Below are 16592 nucleotides of genomic sequence, written 5' to 3' on the forward strand. Positions count from 1 at the left end.
TTCGGTCTCTTCAATATAGAGACCGCATCATGAGCAGCAAACACTGCATTGAAAGTACAAGTAGATCACCTGATGGGAATGTTTGGGGCGCTGGATAGTGAGAAGGGAAGAGATGAAAAGGCAGATGTTGCATCTCCTTCACTTCCACAGGAAGGGGAGTGGGCGTTGGGGGTGATAGAAGAGTGGGCCAGGGTGTCACGGAAGGAATTATTTCTTTGGAATGCTGAAAGGGGAAGGGAAGGGAATAGGTGTTTGGTGGTGGCATCACGCTGGGGAGGGCCAAAATGGTGGAGGATGATCCACTGAAAATGGAGGATGGTGGGGTGGAAGGTGAGGATTGAGGGGGGGGGGCAGGGGGAAGTTATTATGTATCTGGCATGAAGAGGGAAGATGTGGGGGCAGAAGTGCAGGAAATGGGATGAATATAGTTGAGGGCCCTGTCAACCACAGTGGAGCAGAATCCTCGGTTGTGGAAAAAGAGATCGGAAGCATTGGTATGGAAGGCAGCATAGTCAGAACAGATGCAATGGAGATGGAGAAACTGGGAGAACAGAAGAGTCCCTACAGGAAGAGGGATGAGAAGATGTATAATCAAAATATTTGTGGGTGTCAGTGGGCTTATATAGATATTGGTTGACAGCCTGTCCCCAGAAATGGAGATAGAGGAGTTGAGGAAGGGAAGAGTCATAGATGGACCAGGGAGGAGTGGAAATTGGAAGCAAGTTTGATGCAATTTTATGGTTCGGGGTGAGAGCAAGATACAGTCCTCATTGTACCAGAAAGAGAGGTGATGGGGAGGACCTGAGTAAGACTGGAACAAGGAATGTTCCATGTATACCAAGCAAAGGCAGGTATAACTAGGACCCATATGGTTTCCCATAGCGACACCTTTATTTGGAGGAAGTGAATGAAGTCAAAGTTTGATTAAGGGCAGTTTTGAGCTATGAACTCAGAAAACTGCCTAAATTAATTCTATGTAGGACCATTACAACTGGCAGGAGACTTTAGTCCCAACTGTTTAGTCTGGAATTGAAAATGCACAATTAGAAGCCAAAATCCAACAGCCCAGTAAACAACACTCAGAGATCCCATTAACACAGCTTTATTTATACAACGGACAGATTATTTATTATCTGTGTAACTTCCAGTCGTGTTACCAAAAAAGTAACAATGTGCTCCAGTGCATTCAAACCTTTTCAACTGCTATATCCCTTTAAGAATGCCTGTTAAATCTTACCACTGGAATATTGCAGCCACTCCAAGAACTTGTGTCCCTAATGCATTGTTTAGGGAAGGGAGGAATTAGAAGGGGGAAATTCTTAAATTGAACAAAAAATAAATCTGATCCCTGTCTATTTTGGGGGGACAGGCCAACAAGTATCTATCTCTCACCCATATCCCTCCCCATCCAATAGCTGGCACTTTTACATCCCAACCCTGTAACTTAGTGTATTTTTGGTGTAGCAGTAAGTGCATATTCATTGAGAACAGTTTCCACTGGCAAGAGGGTCGGTAACCAGAGGACACAGGTTTAAGGTAAATTGGCAAAAGAGGCAGCGAGGGAGGAGGAGAATTTTTTTATGCCGTGTGTTATGATGATCTGGAATGCACTGCCTGAAAGGGCGGTGAAAGCAGATTCAACAGTAACATTCAAAAGGGAATTGGATAAATACTTGATGGGGTGAAAATTGCAGGGCTATGGGGGAAAAGAGCAAGGGAGTGGCACTAACTGGATAGCTCTTTCAAAGAGCCGGCACGGGCATGATTGGCCTCCTTCTGAGCTGTAAGATTCTGTGAATATTATTTTGTTTGTTATGTATTTTGAATTCTGAAAGTGGCTCAGCACTCAGTTAATTGTTTTGACGCCACCGTCACAGGCGGCTTTGACCATACAGATACAGAAAGAAAATCTGAAAGCTAGGCTGTATTTCCCCCCCCCCTCCCAAATATAAACTGAAACCATCAATTCAACCCAACACCTTTTGCATATCTACCATTGTACAGTGTATCACATCAAGATAACATGTTAGGATAAAGCATAAAAATCATTTTTGCTGTCATTTGAGCTCAATTTTCAGTAGTCATGAACTGCAGCAAATGTACTGCAGGGACTGAATTTACAAATTTCAGAAAGTATTTTAACATGTACACAAAGAACTTCACTTGACAAATAAAATGATCTGCAGACACAAAGTAGGTGATTTTTTGCACAATTATTTATGACACACTATTTTATCTCCTGCTCATGTAAAAATTACGATGAAACCTTAAAAGGACCCGCTCTCCTTAATATTAGTGTTGATGGCAGTATCACCAATGCTGTGATCACTGTATCAAATATGGGTGCAGGTGTCGGGGGTGGAGTCCAGAGGACGCAGACGCAGAAAAAACAGTGCAAATAGCCATAGTGACCAAGGATAGTTCTCTTTAAATAGTTTATTTTCAAGCCGAGCAGTATTCCTTTTTTGAATCTTGGCGGAATGAGCCGACTAAAGCTGTGCATTTGTAGAATAGCGGTTCACTAGCACAGTGGTCATTCCAGAGGGTCTAGAGGGAGCAACAGGATCCAATACAAAAACAAATTACTCTGGTAGAACAACCGCACAATATTAAAAGTCACCATTCCTTTAAGTGGAGCTCAATCCGCTGAGTGCTCTACCTGCAACTAGAGGCTATCTTTATATTGCTGGAAGCACCATTGAGTAGCCCCATCTCGCCTCCCCTTTAAAAAAAAAAGATTGTACCTACATTCTCCCAGTCCCCATTGAAGGGCCAACAAAATATCCCACACTCTGCACTGCCTCCAAATGTCACTCTCAAGACCCAGGAGAAATCAGAGCCCCTACACACAATGAAAAGCAAGAACTCATTTCCTTTATGTTATAATGTGCAGCCAGCAGAGTACCAAAGCACCTGCTGGGCATAGAACACTTATCAAAATAAATGGCCTTGATCACCAGCGGCATAATTAAAGGCCCGTTATGGTTCCATCAACTGCAAATCACTAGCGCTCGAGTAACAGGCAGAAAGCCTCAGATTGCTTTCTCTCCAGAAAATAAGCCCCACCCCCCTCCAATTGGCTCTCCCTCTTTCCTAAAGGCACTGACCCCTGTAGAAGAGAGTCTCCTCTGGCAACATAAGCCTGTGGGTACCTTGTACAGGTGGCCATCATGTGAGCATTGACATTTAGTGCCTTGGCCTTTAGCACCTCAGCTCGACACCCACCTCCACCCCCCTTGCAGCAGGGATCACTGGACAGAGATCAGGCGCAAGAACCCTGGCTGGGTTTCCCTCCACCTTTCTCTCTCCCCCACGGTTATCGAGGGCTCCACTAGCATCTCTATCACTGTTATTTAAAGTGCAGACCAAGGTGTGGACCTGGGACCCTGAACTGTAAAGCTCACTACACCAGGTAGTACATTCACTCACTGAGTCACTGGGGCACCCAGCCCGAGAAATCTATTATTCAACCCTGCGCGCTCTCAGCAGAAACGTTATTCCCCTCTCGTTTTGGTTAAGGGATGACGAAGATTTACCTCATCAGCAGGTGCCGCAGACACAAGCATCCGAGGGCCAAAATCTTTGGTTGCTTCATCCTCAGCATTGCAAGTTAAAACAGTTACCCCCTTCAATTTCTGCTTTGTAACTTATCGCATGCAGGTCTTTCAAATGAAAAGAGACAGCACCATAAGCGAAGAACTGAATTAAGAAGAAAAGCAGCTCTCAAAACAGTCTGCAAACAGACAACTCAGACTTACATCAGTTGTGGTAGAGAACCTGCTTCACAGGGCATCACTGAAGCGTGAATGCTTGCTTTTTGGTTCAATGCTTTACAGAAAGGGTCTTCAAAAGTGAAGGCTATGCAGAAATAAAACCGAACCACATGTGACAGCGAGAAATAATTTACACTCACAGTACTTGCTGTTGGGAGTTACCTTCTCTGTTAAAGCAATTAAGTTGCAGTAAATTGTGAATGACAAAATAAATCACCCCCAGTGCTTACACAGAGCTGTACTGTGACTGGGTGATGCATTGGGCTGCACCATTGCTGTCATCTCTAGGCCCAGTGCTAATCGGTGAAAACTAGCTGTCGAGTACCAGTAATTGTTTGCCACCGACTCTCCCTATATCTGTTACCTCCTCCAGCCCTACATCCCTTGGAGAACTCTGCATTGCTCCGTCTCTGTCCTCATCTATTCCCCCACTTCCTTCGCTCCACCACTGGCGGTCATGTCTTCAGCCTTGTAGGCCCTAAACTCTGGAAACCCCTCCCCAAACTATTACGCCCCTCTCCTTTTAAGACGCTGCCTAAAACCTACTCCTGTGACCAAGCTTCTGGTCAACTGTCCTAATGTCTCCTTCTTTGGCTCGGTGTCAATTTTAGTCTGATTAGGCTCCCGTGGAGTGCCTTCGGATACTTTACTATGTTAAAGGTGCTATATAAATGCAAGTTCTTGTTATTCAAGACCTGGATGAGATGGTCCCATCATCATTTCACTGGGGGCTCTTACACCCAGATAAAAGATTAATTTCATCCTAATAGTATGGGTTAGATTCAAATCCACATGTGAAAGGGTAGTATCCTAAACCACTCTATACCATCCAGTCCCCTTTACAATAAACAATTATTCATTAAAATTATGTATAAAATTATGAGGGGCTTAGAGGGAGTGGGTAGGAAGGCCCTATTTCCCTTAGCAGAGAGGTCAATAACCAGGGGGCATAGATTTAAAGTAATTGATAGAAGTGTTAAAGGGGAGCGGAGAAGAAACTTTTACATCCAGAGGGTGATGGGGGTCTGGAGCCCGCTTCCTGAAAGGGTGGTAGAGGCAGAAACCCTTACCACAATTAAAACGTTCTTGAAGTGTCGTAACCTACAGGGCTATGGACCAAGATCTGGAAAGTGGGATCAGACACGATGGGCCAAATGGCCTCCTTCTGCGCTGTAAATTTATATGATTACACAAAATCAAATGCAAAGGTCTATTGCAGAAAGGGGCTACTGGTGAGTATACTAAATGTCAGGAATTTACTTTGATAAGGCCAGCAAAATATGCGGTTCTAGTGTATAGCCTCCCAGCATTACATTCCTTGGGAATGTAATTGAGCTCCACTTATCATATGCCGCGGCTGAACAGAAAGACTCTCCTTATAACATGGGTGGAGGAAGTGAGAGGTAGAGCAGATTACACAATGAAGTGCATAATACAGTCCATACCTATTTGAACTTAATTATTGAGAGCGAGTGCAATGCCTGCCATTTGCTATATTGCCTTCATGACCAAAGGATTTTGTTCATTAGAATGAGGTGCATGCTTATACAGTGGGGAAAAAAACATTCCACAACGCAGAATAATGTAAACTGAACATTTCAGAAGCCAAAGGCTTTGATTAGCTTTATCAACAGAATCTTACAATTATTTTGGGGTGTATAGCAGAGTGTTAGAACAGAGGTTTATAAGGAAAAGGATGCAGTGTACATTCAGTTAATGATTTAGACTTGACAATAATATTTTTTAGCCCATTTATCACACACTTCAACCTCCCACCTATTTTTAGATTTCAGGCAGCAGGATCAGCTCCACTTCTCAGAAGTATGTTCAAGTCTCCCGAGTCAGATGAATAGCAGACACAGGCCACACGAGCCCATCTGAAAGGAAAGCCTTTAGTCCGACACTAAAGACAGGTACTGCTGAGCCCCTGTGGTAGCAGAGTTGGGAGTCGTTGGAATATACCTCACACTAGAATACAGCTGGTAAGAGAAAGCCATCTGGAGTTAACCAGCATTCCACAGGAGCCCACACCTTTAGCCGCCCACCACCCAGCTAAGGGCTGCAGAGGGAAGAGAGAAACAGGAGCATATATGAACATTGAGCCACGAGCATCTGAAATCCCAGGCTAGTACAGCTCCTGTGCAATATGACTCGTACCATCCAGAAACCAGAAAAAAAAATTAAGGCCTAACTTTAAAAAAAAAAACTTAAGAGTTCTAAAACTTTTCAAGTTGACAGTACTTTGAACTTAAACTCTTATCCTCCGGGTGCTTCGAGCTCCGTAAAAAACAAATACATTTAAGTGATTGAATCCTGCAATCCATAGCTGTACCACAGTAAGAGACACTGTATATCAGTTAAAGATGTCCTTTGCAACAGTACCTCCTTACAAAATAAAACAGGGGCGTGTTGGGATTTGAATTTTAACACATGGCAGTAATTGGTCCCTTTATTTCAGAACGATATGGGCCTCTTTTCCATCCTTGGATTTCAAATGAAGTCCCGTGACGAGATGATACTCTCTCCGAATGTAGGCATAGAAGTAATCAGAAATCAACAGGATCTGTGGAGGAATACTGGACATTACCAGTCATCGCACCAATGTTAAATAAGGATGGCTCAAACCATCTTGCTAACAAACTAAACTGTAGCATGTGCATATGGCCTAGCTAAGGCCTCCCGCAATTATTTTCGAATCACTCTATGGCCTCGCCCCTCCCTATCTCTAATCCCCCACCGCGAGATATCTGCGCTCTTCTAATTCTGCCCTCTTGAGCATCCCTGATTATAATCGTTCAACCATTGGTGGCTGTGCCTTCTGTTGCCTAGGCCCCAAGCTCTGGAACTTCTTCCCTAAACCTCTCCATCTCTCTTTCCTCCTTTAAGACGCTCCTTAAAACCTACCTCTTTGAACAAGCTTTTGGTTATCTGCGCTAATTTCTACTTATGCGGCTTGGTGTCAAAATTTTTTATCTCATAATACTCCTGTGAAGTGCTTTGGGATGTTTCTCCACATTAAAGGCTCTATATAAATACAACAACAATTACTTTTATTTATATAGTGCTTTTAACACAGTAAAACATCTTAAGGCGCTTCACAGCAGTGTTATAATACAAAACAAATAAATTTGACACTGAGCCACATAAGAATAAATTCCGGCAGATGACCAAAAGCTTGGTCAAAGTGGTAGGTTTTAAGGAGCGTCTTAAAAGAGGAAAGAGAGGTAGAGAGGCGAAGTGGTTTAGGGAGGGAGTTCCAGAGCTTAGGGCCCAAGCAGCGGAAGGCACGGTCACCGATATAAGTTGTTGTTGTTGATGGTTATGCAAGTGTTCAGAATGTGCCTTACTAACCAAAGCCTGTGACCGTTATTACCCGTTGATTATTAAAATAAATTGGACGTCCTGGGGTGCTGCTCATGTCAGGTTAGGGGGATACATTGTTTAATAAGGTGAGGAGCATTATACCATGTAATGCACAATATGTTACAGTGCAGCTGTATCCAACAAGATGCAATTGTTATGCCCTTATCAGATCAAATAGAGGATATAGGGGTTCTCCCAGTGTCATGGCCAATATTTATCCCTCAATCAACATAACAAAAAACAGATTATCTGGTCATTATCACATTGCTGTTTGTGGGAGCTTGCTGTGTGAAAATTGGCTGCCGGGTTTCCTATATTACAACAGTGACTACACTTCAAAAGTACTTAATTGACTGTAAAGCGCTTTGGGACATCCTGAGGTCGTGGAAGGCGCTATATAAATGCAAGTTTTTTCTTACTATTATACTTTGTGGCCTTGCTTCACTTTAACAACAGAGATGCGGCGGCACTTTAACAGCAGAACAATACATTCTGTGTAACATGGTCCTGATAAAGTAGCGAATCATTTGACTTGTCCAGCTACACATGGGAGCTCCACTAATATACTGATGTACCATTTTAGGTGCATCTTACAGGCCTCAACTGTTTGCTCCTGAGGGATGGGGAGGGAGGGAAAGATTACTTTGCCATTGTTAAGCAGAGAAAAATTAGGGTCATGTCTGTATATAGAAACATAGAAAATAGGTGCAGGAGTAGGCCATTCGGCCCTTCAAGCCTGCACCACCATTCAATATGATCATGGCTGATCATGCAACTTCAGTACCCCATTCCTGCTTTCTCTCCATACCCCTTGATCCCTTAGCCATTAGGGCCACATCCAACTCCCTTTTGAATATATCTAACGAACTGGCCTCAACAACTTTCTGTGGTAGAGAATTCCACAGGTTCACAATTCTCTGTGAAGAAGTTTCTCCTCATCTCGGTCCTAAATGGCTTACACCTTTTCCTTAGACTTTGACCCCTGGTTCTGGACTTCCCCAATATCGGGAACATTCTTTCCGCATCTAACCTGTCCAATCCCATCAGAATTTTATATGCTTGCGTAGAGGTATACACAAGCACAGACCTTTGGGGTTTAAGGAGTAAATTCTTTTAAAGGGGGACTCCATTCCACCCCATCATGTCAAGTGCTAAAAGTGCTGATAGACTGGAAAGCTGGGGCTGTTCTCCTTGGAGCAGAGATTTGATAGAGGTGTTCAAAACCATGGGTCTGGTCAGAGTAGATAGAGAGAAACTGTACCCACTGGCAGAAGGGTCGAAAACCAGAGGACACAGATTTAAGGTGATTGGCAAAAGAACCAAAGGCGACATGAGGAAAAACTTTTTTACGCAGCGAGTGGTTAGGATCTGGAATGCACTGCCTGAAAGGGTGGTGGAGGCAGACTCAATTTTTTCTTTCAAAAGGGAATTGGATAAGTATCTGAAGGAAAACAAAATTGCAGGGAAGTGGGACTAGCTGAGAGTTGGCATGGGCTCGACGGGCCGAATGGCCTTCTTCCGTGCTGTAACCATTCTATGATTCTAAGGTACACTTAGTGGCTTCTCATAGACACCTTGTGCCTCATTTTATGATTTAGAATTGCTGATTAGAGGCAACCTGATGGAGATTGTGTGCGCAACTTCCCCTCCTTTGACCTCCAGCTATGGGGAATTGTACCTACAACCAACTGCCCCCATTCAGGTGGACTTCTGCTCTAACATTAGTCCACATAGGTACAGACACTCTGACAGGATAACTAGTACACAAACCTGTCCAACATTGAAAGCCAAGGTAATGGCATAGTAGAAGTTGGAATTCGCACTTCCAGCATAAATCCAAAGATGCCACAGAACGGGGAACAGCACCGATGAAGAGATCAGCATGCAGGTCACCACAAAGATGTTCCGAAGGACTGAAAAACATAAACAAATTAATTTGGCCACTTTAGTCCGGCACATTTTTGGTATCTTCCGAGACCACGCTTTGGCGCAAAGGGGATGGCTAGGACCACCTTCACCTAGCCATCACCAGTAGAAGAGGCATATTCTCGGCTGGATTTTTCCTTTGCAAACAGTGTGGGAAGCAAAAGAGAACGTGCTAGGTTTGCATTGGGCTTCAGTTGAGTTCAAGAATTGAACAGGTGTCCTAACTCTGTAGCACAAACCTGTTGGAGCACTAAGAGAGCAGTATGCCACATTTATTGATCAGCAAACTACCTGCTTTTCTCTGGTGGCTTAGTAAGCAAGATTCTGTCTTGATGCAGTAGATGGCCAGAGGGGCCCAGGTTCAAGGAGTGATGAGCCTGCAAGTGGCTTGGTGCAGGAAGAGAAGACAGCAAAACTATTATTGCTCTTCACAGCAGATCCTGAAGTTATATTGTGGGGGTATTGGGTCTACAAAGTAGTCGACAAATGAGGAAGAGAAAAGGGACTGAAAAGGGCAAGTCAAGTGCCCATCTCCAGAGGGTGTTAGAAAGGAAAATCAATGATCATTGGTACTGCAGTGATGTACTATCCCCAGTTGTCTCTGCTGCTGGCAAGTAACACCAATTCAAACATCTTCAGTCCTATCTGACTATTATATTTTATCATTTCCTCATATAATATCACATTAGTTGAACAGCAGTAAGGAAAATTCTAAAACATAAACAGAAAATGCTGGAAATACTCAGCAGGTCAGGCAGCGCCTGCGGAGAGAGAAACTGAGTTAACATTTCAGGTCGATGACCTTTCGTCAGAACTGGAAAAGGTTAGAGATGTAACAGGTTTTAAGCAAGTTCAGGGGCAGGGAAAGGGGGGAGGGGGGAGGGGAGGAAAGAACAAAAGAGGAAGGTCTATGAAGGGGTGGATGGCAGGAGAGATTAAATGACAAAAGGGATGATAGCGCAAGGTGAAAGGAGATGGCAATGGGGCAAGTTAAGAAACAAAAGATGGGTCTAGAGGAGGTGTAAATGAGAATATCAGGAAAATTCAAAAATGGTTTCAATAAAAAGACTATATTATACGACCAAACATTCAGCATTGAGTTTGTAACTAATTTAATCTTGAATTCCTAAACAATTTAGGATTGAATTATTGCATTGAATGTATTTAGAAAAAATTAATACAGGGGGATAGGGCAGAGTGATGCGACTGAAGTAGATTTAAAAAAGTTAAGGAACTAGCATCAGCCCAAGACTGATGGGCCAAATGGCCATCTTCTGTGCTGCAATTTCCATGGTTCGACATCACCAAGATCCTGTACAGATTGCAATACCTGGTGATCACAGGCCGAATTTGAAAATAAATTAAATCGCATTGTAGGCCAGCGATGGCTCAGTATGTACGTGCACTGTCCAATGTGGTACTGAGCCATACAAGGGCAGGAAGATCCCAGTGCTGACCCCTGATATCTGCCAGGGTGGCAGTATAGGCATTTTGTTCATTCTTGGGATGTGGGTGTCACTGGCAAGGTCGACATATATTGCTCATCCCTAGTTGCCCTGAGAAGGCGGTGGTGGGCCAACTGAGTGGCTTGCTAGGCCACTTCAGAGGGCAGTTAAGAGTCAACCATGTTGGTGTGGGACTGGAGTCACATATAGGCCGGACTGGGTAAGGACATTAGCAAACCATTTAGGTTTTTATGACAATCTGACAGCTTCATAGTCATTTCATGTACTTCATTGGTTGCAAAGCACTTTGAGGCGTCCGGTGGACGTGAAAGGCGCTATATAATTTTTTTTTTAAATTAATACTAGCTCTTATTAAAAACTATACTGAAATTCTCAAACTGCCACGATGGGGATTTGAACTAGCATTCTGTGGATTATTAATTCCAGACCTCTGAATTTACTAGTCCAGTAACATAACTACACTACCGTACCCCCATTCAGTTGACAGTTGTCTGGAGTGCCCAAGGATGAGGGATGGCACGAGTAACCTCTTCTGGAAGGTGTGGGCATCAGCTGAGGAGGGGCGCAAACTCCACTGTAATGTTTTCCAAGGCCAAACAGCCTGTCAATTCATCATTAATGGTCGAGCAGAAAAATATGCTTACATGGGTAAGCTATTGCAGGGCTGCTACCACTGATGCCATCATCATCATAGGCAGTCCCTCGAAAAGTGAGTTTTCAGGTGGCTGAACAGTCCAATACAGGAATTACAGTCTCTGTCACAGGTGGGACAGACAGTCATCGAAGGAAAGGGTGGGTGGGGAGTCTGGTTTGCCGCACGCTCCTTCCGCTGCCTGCGCTTGCTTCGTATGCTCTCAGCGATGAGACTCGAGGTGCTCAGCACGCTCCCGGATGCTCTTCCTCCACTTAGGGCAGGATGTTATCAAGGAGGCTTTGAGGGTATCCTTGAAACGTTTCTTCTGCCCATCTGGGGATCGCTTGCCGTGTAGGAGTTCCAAGTGGAGGGCTTGCTTTGGGAGTCTTGTGTCGGGCATGTGGACGATGTGGCCCGCCCAATGGAGCTGGTTGAGTGTGGTCAGTGCTTCGATGCTGGGGATGTTGGCCTGATCGAGAACACTGACGTTGGTGCGTCTATCCTCCCAGGGGATTTGCAGGATCTTGTGAAGACAGCGTTGGTGGTATTTCTCCAGCGATTTGATGTGTCCACGTCTCTGAGCCATATAGGAGGGCAGGTATCACTACAGCCCTGTTGACCATAAGCTTGGTGCCAGATTTGAGATCCTGATCTTCCTCAGGCGACCGAAGGCTGTGCTGGCACACTGGACGCGGTGTTGGATCTCGTCGTCGATGTCTGCCCTTGCTGATAGTCGGCTCCCGAGGTATGGAAAGTGGTCCACGTTGTCCAGGGCCGTGCCGTGGATGTTGATGACCGGGCAGTCCCCAGCAGAGGGCCTGCTCCTTCAGCGAAAGAAGAGAACATTAAATAAAAATATAAAGTCATATTGTTAGTGCCAGATACATGCCATCAACGTTGTACTTACATCTGTAAAGGTGGCTCCACATGGGCAGGAAGGCCATATACAACGCAACATCCCCTACGGTAGGGTAAGACTTAAAAATTGCAATGATTGCAATCTGAATGAACATGAAAAACATGGGATGATCTCTGCAAAAGGAATAAAGAGTAGCATCATATCAATCGCGACCAAGTTATTAAAAAAGAAAACTGCTGATTGGCCAACAAATAGCCAAGCTTACAACTTGCATGCTGTACACGGAACATAAACTGCTCAGTAGCTAATAGCATGTGTCACCAATCTGGCAGCTAATTGATCTATTATTAACATTCAATGCTGTATACTGAAGAACCCTTAATTTACAACAAGGTTTTACTAGGCTGTTCTCAGCTTTCCATATTAAGTGGTCCTTTCATCAGTAGAACAAATATATGAGGAGCATGGAGGTTTGGGACTAGGTCATCAGCAGAACCATTCATTTTGTGCAATACACAACATAAAAATTAGGAGCAGTGAGTAGGCCAGACGACCCCTCGAGCCTGCTCGGCCACAATAAAGTCATGGCTGATCTTCGACCTCAACACCACTTTCCTGTCCGATCTCCTTATCCCTTGATTCCCCTCGGGTCCAAAAATAACTATCTCAGCCTTGAATACACCCAACGACTCGGCATCCACAGTTCTTTGGGGTAGAGTACTCCAAAGATTCACAACCCTCTGAGTGAAGAAATTTCTCCTCATCTCAGTCCAATATGGTCGACACCCTTATCCTGAGACTATGCCCTATAGTTCTATACTCTCCAGCCAGGGGAAACAGCCTCTCAGCATCTACCCTATCAATCCCCCTCAGAATCTTACAGACATAGAATAGGATATCTGGGTAGTCAGCTTTACTGGGCCAGGAACATATCGATACGGGAATTTGCAGAGGATTGAAGTATAGTCTGAAGTCAGACTCCACTGCTGCATTGAAAGGGTGCTGAATGTCAGAAGTCCCCTCATTTGAATGACTTGCAGGGGACTCATCAGATGCATGGCAGGACGCTAGTGCACACCAACACGCTTTTGCACCTGCATTTTCCAAACTGCACTTTACAATGTTCAGGAGCAAATATATTCAAAGTAATAACACTTTGGACATCTTCTAGTGTAAAATCAACAGGTTAAAAACGCAAGATTTACACTCTTGAATCTTAAATTAGGCTCTATCAATCACTCAGCAGAATTTACTTGTGAGTAGCTAAGGCACACAGACCAGGAAGGTCCTAGGTTCGTAGCACTCTTGCCTGAGTCAGAAGGTTGTGGGTTCAAGTCCCACTCCAGGGACTTGAGCGCAAAAATCTCGGCTGACACTCCAGTGCAGAGCTGAGGGAGTGCTGTACTGTCGGCGATGCCGTGATTCTGATGAGATGTTAAACCGTGACCCCGTCTGCCCTCTCAGGCAGACGCCAAAGATCCCGTGGTGCTATTTCGAAGAAGAGCAGGGGAGTTATCCATTTATCCCTCGGTCAACATCACTAAAAAACAGATTATCTGGTCATTAGCATATTGCTGTTTGTGGGAGCATGCTGTGCGCAAATCGGCTGCCGCGTTTCCTACATTACAACAATGACTACACTTCCAAAAGAATATTTAATTGGCTGTAAAGTGCTTTGGCACGTCCTGAGGTCGTGAAAGATGCTATATAAATGCAAGTCTTTCTTTCTTTCGAGGTTCAATCGCTGGTCTGCAGTGAGTTAGTTGATCTTAGCGGAGGACGGGGCAGTGACATACAAATGTGGTTGGGGGCGGGAGTGTCTGGTTGCCTGCTCCCGATAGCCATGTAGTAACCTAATGGAAAGCCTGTGGGGGCTATTGGGCAAGGAGAGGACTTGGCTCAGCTGTAATGCTCCCACAGCTGAAAAAAATTAAATGGACATAAAAGTAGCGATGGCATTGTAAAAGCTGATTAAAAAAAACTATTCACCTTAATCTCACTGACAATGGAAGAGTGTAGAAGAACACGTTGATTTGAAACACGCACACAAAAAACAGGCGAAAGTGCTCAAACATCTCAGCAAAGAAGTACCAGAAAAGACCGATGTTTGGCGTAAGATCTGGAACAGAAAGACTGGAAAACAAAGGGTTTAAGTTAAAAAAGAAAAGTGTGTTTCACAAATTCTGTACCATGCAATACACATTTTGGAGTCTTTTAACATTCGCTTAACGGGAATAGATTATAGGAAGGCTGGAACAAGGCATACCTCTTCAGCCTCTTTAGCTCACTTTAGCATAATGCCATGTATATGATCTATTAAGATAATTTTGTCTTACAATGTGTAGGGTTTCTTGATTATCTAGGCCTCATGCACACCATCGCTCCAATTTGCATGCAGCTGAGATTTTAATGTTTATCAATGAAATTGCTCAACCGAGTCTACGATTACATATTTAATTGAGTTGAAGCTCATAATCTAGACCAATACTTCAGTACAGTACTGAGGGAGTGCTGTATTGACGGAGGTGCTATCCTTCAGTTGAGACAAAGTCTGTCTGCTTGTTCAAGTGGAACATGAAAGATCGCATGGCCCTATTCAAGGAGGAACAGGGAGTTCTCTCCTTGTCCTGGTCAACATTTCTCCCTCAGCCAATAACATCAAAAACAGATTATTTAGTAATTTATTCACATGCTGTTTGTGGAATTTTGTCCTGTACAAATTGGCTGCTTTGTTTACCAATATTATAACAGTGACTATACTGCAAATGTAATTAATTGGCTGTGATTAGTGTTGGGACATCCTGCGGAAGTGATAAAGCACCAAATGAATGTAGTTCTTTCATTGCTTGAAGTATGAAAATATATAATGAAGAGCCAACTCATTCCATTTTAATGAGTACTTTGAGGACAGGAATGCTTTCAGTAATGTAAAGAAGATTAAGGATTTAAAGGTTATTCCAAGAATACTAAGGATTTAAAAAAACATTTGGCACATTTTCTTCAAAACCAACCTTTTTGATCGATTTCCCTTTCTCCTATTCTTTGACCTACAGCATACAAGTTAATGCACTGCATGGCGTTACACTACTACTGACCATTGTGTCCTCGGAATAGGAAAGGGAAAGTTAACCAGAATTACTGCTGCTGATTGATATGCAGTAGCATAGGAGGCGAGGTGGAGTGAGTGAGTACGTACATCTCAGGTGAGGATACGGAGGTGCCCTTAATAGAATTGCCTGTATTGTCCTCGCTCAACTATGTGGAATAGCCACGTGGATGAAGCCATCAGACATTAAAAGGGAGATTTTTTTTTTGGGGGGGGGGGGGGGGGATGGAGTTTAGAAAAATTCCACTTATCTTTGCACAGATTAGACAACTGTAAAGGTGCATAGAGATCTGCAAAGAGTTTTTGGTTCTTAAAAGCATTAATCTGAAACGAAGTGTCATGCTGTTCCATTTCCCTTTCACCTTTCGACACCAGCTGTCACCCTCCTCTTTGAAAAAGGCTCGAAACTTGGACAGCAAGTCATTATTTGAAAACTCAGTTGACATTTGTTTAGATAATTTTGAGTGAAAACTCACATGAAGCCATAGGTAGAGGGAACGAAACTCCACGAACTCAGCAAGAAAAACGACAAGCACAAGCTGACCAGCAGGCAACCCAAAAACATGACTGCATACTTGAGAAAATACACATAGAAAGCACCACAGTGCAGGTTCACCGAGACATGGTCTTTCTGTGGCAAGATTGGAACAAAAAACATGAATATACTTTGGTGCATTTCAAATCATTCCTTATTTGCTCTTTTTCTCTAAACTGTTCATAAGAAAAAAAATGTGATGGACATTTAGGAACAGGAGTAGGCCGTTCAGCCCCTCGAGCTTGTTCCGGCATTCAATGAGATCGTAGTAGACCTTTGACCTAACTCAATATAGACCCCTTAATGTCTTTGGTTAACAAAAAGCTATCAATCTCCGATTTAAAATTAACAATTGATCCAGCATCAATTGCAATTTGAGGAAGAGTTCCAAACTTCCACCATCTTTTTCTTAATTTCACTCCTGAAAGGTCTGGTTCTATTTTGTAGACTATGCCCCACCCGAGTCCTAGAATCCCCAACGAGCGAAAATAGTTTCTCTCTGTTCCCCTTAATATCTTGAAAACTTCGATCAGATCACCCCTTAAACTTCTAAATTTTAGCAAATACGAGCTTCATTTGTGTAATCTCTCCTCGTAACTTAACCCTTGAAATCCTTTGGACAAAGCAGTTTCCTACTACGGAGCATCCGCTGGACCCCTGGCTCAGGTATAGCAGTTAGATACAGAATAAAGCTCCCTTTAGTCTGCCCAGAAACATGCCACAACCTCATCCTCAGAAAAGTATCACCCACTGCATCAGCTAACAGTATAACAGTGTGACAGTTACATCCCGCACATCAGCCACCAGGACTGTCAATTTAGCATGGAGGTTGGGAATAGGTGTGATCTCGCCATCCCCGAACCCTCCTACATTTTGGAAACTCAATGGCCCAACATCCTGAAGCACCAAGGCAGTGTCATGGTGCTACCT

General features: G+C 43.8%; 1 protein-coding gene across 2 annotated transcripts in view; it reads right to left on the reverse strand.

Moving 5' to 3' along the window:
• Nucleotides 1–1086: 1086 nt before the first annotated feature.
• The window catches only part of pigu (phosphatidylinositol glycan anchor biosynthesis, class U), a 35992-nt gene continuing 20486 nt past the window's right edge, over nt 1087–16592 (reverse strand). Inside the window, exons 8-12 of one of the 2 annotated variants that reach the window (XM_070896297.1) lie at nt 15604–15758; nt 14011–14154; nt 12070–12194; nt 8907–9049; nt 1087–6336 (exon numbers count right to left, since the gene is read on the reverse strand). In XM_070896297.1, the coding sequence (XP_070752398.1) occupies nt 6223–6336; nt 8907–9049; nt 12070–12194; nt 14011–14154; nt 15604–15758 (681 nt within the window). In that variant the 3' untranslated portion in view covers nt 1087–6222. Of the gene's footprint in view, nt 6337–8906; nt 9050–10998; nt 11987–12069; nt 12195–14010; nt 14155–15603; nt 15759–16592 lie in introns of those variants that run through there. The other variant, XR_011596119.1, reaches the window with a different exon arrangement.

This window comes from Pristiophorus japonicus, chromosome 12 (genome assembly GCF_044704955.1).
Source record: "Pristiophorus japonicus isolate sPriJap1 chromosome 12, sPriJap1.hap1, whole genome shotgun sequence".
NCBI lineage: Eukaryota > Metazoa > Chordata > Chondrichthyes > Pristiophoridae > Pristiophorus > Pristiophorus japonicus.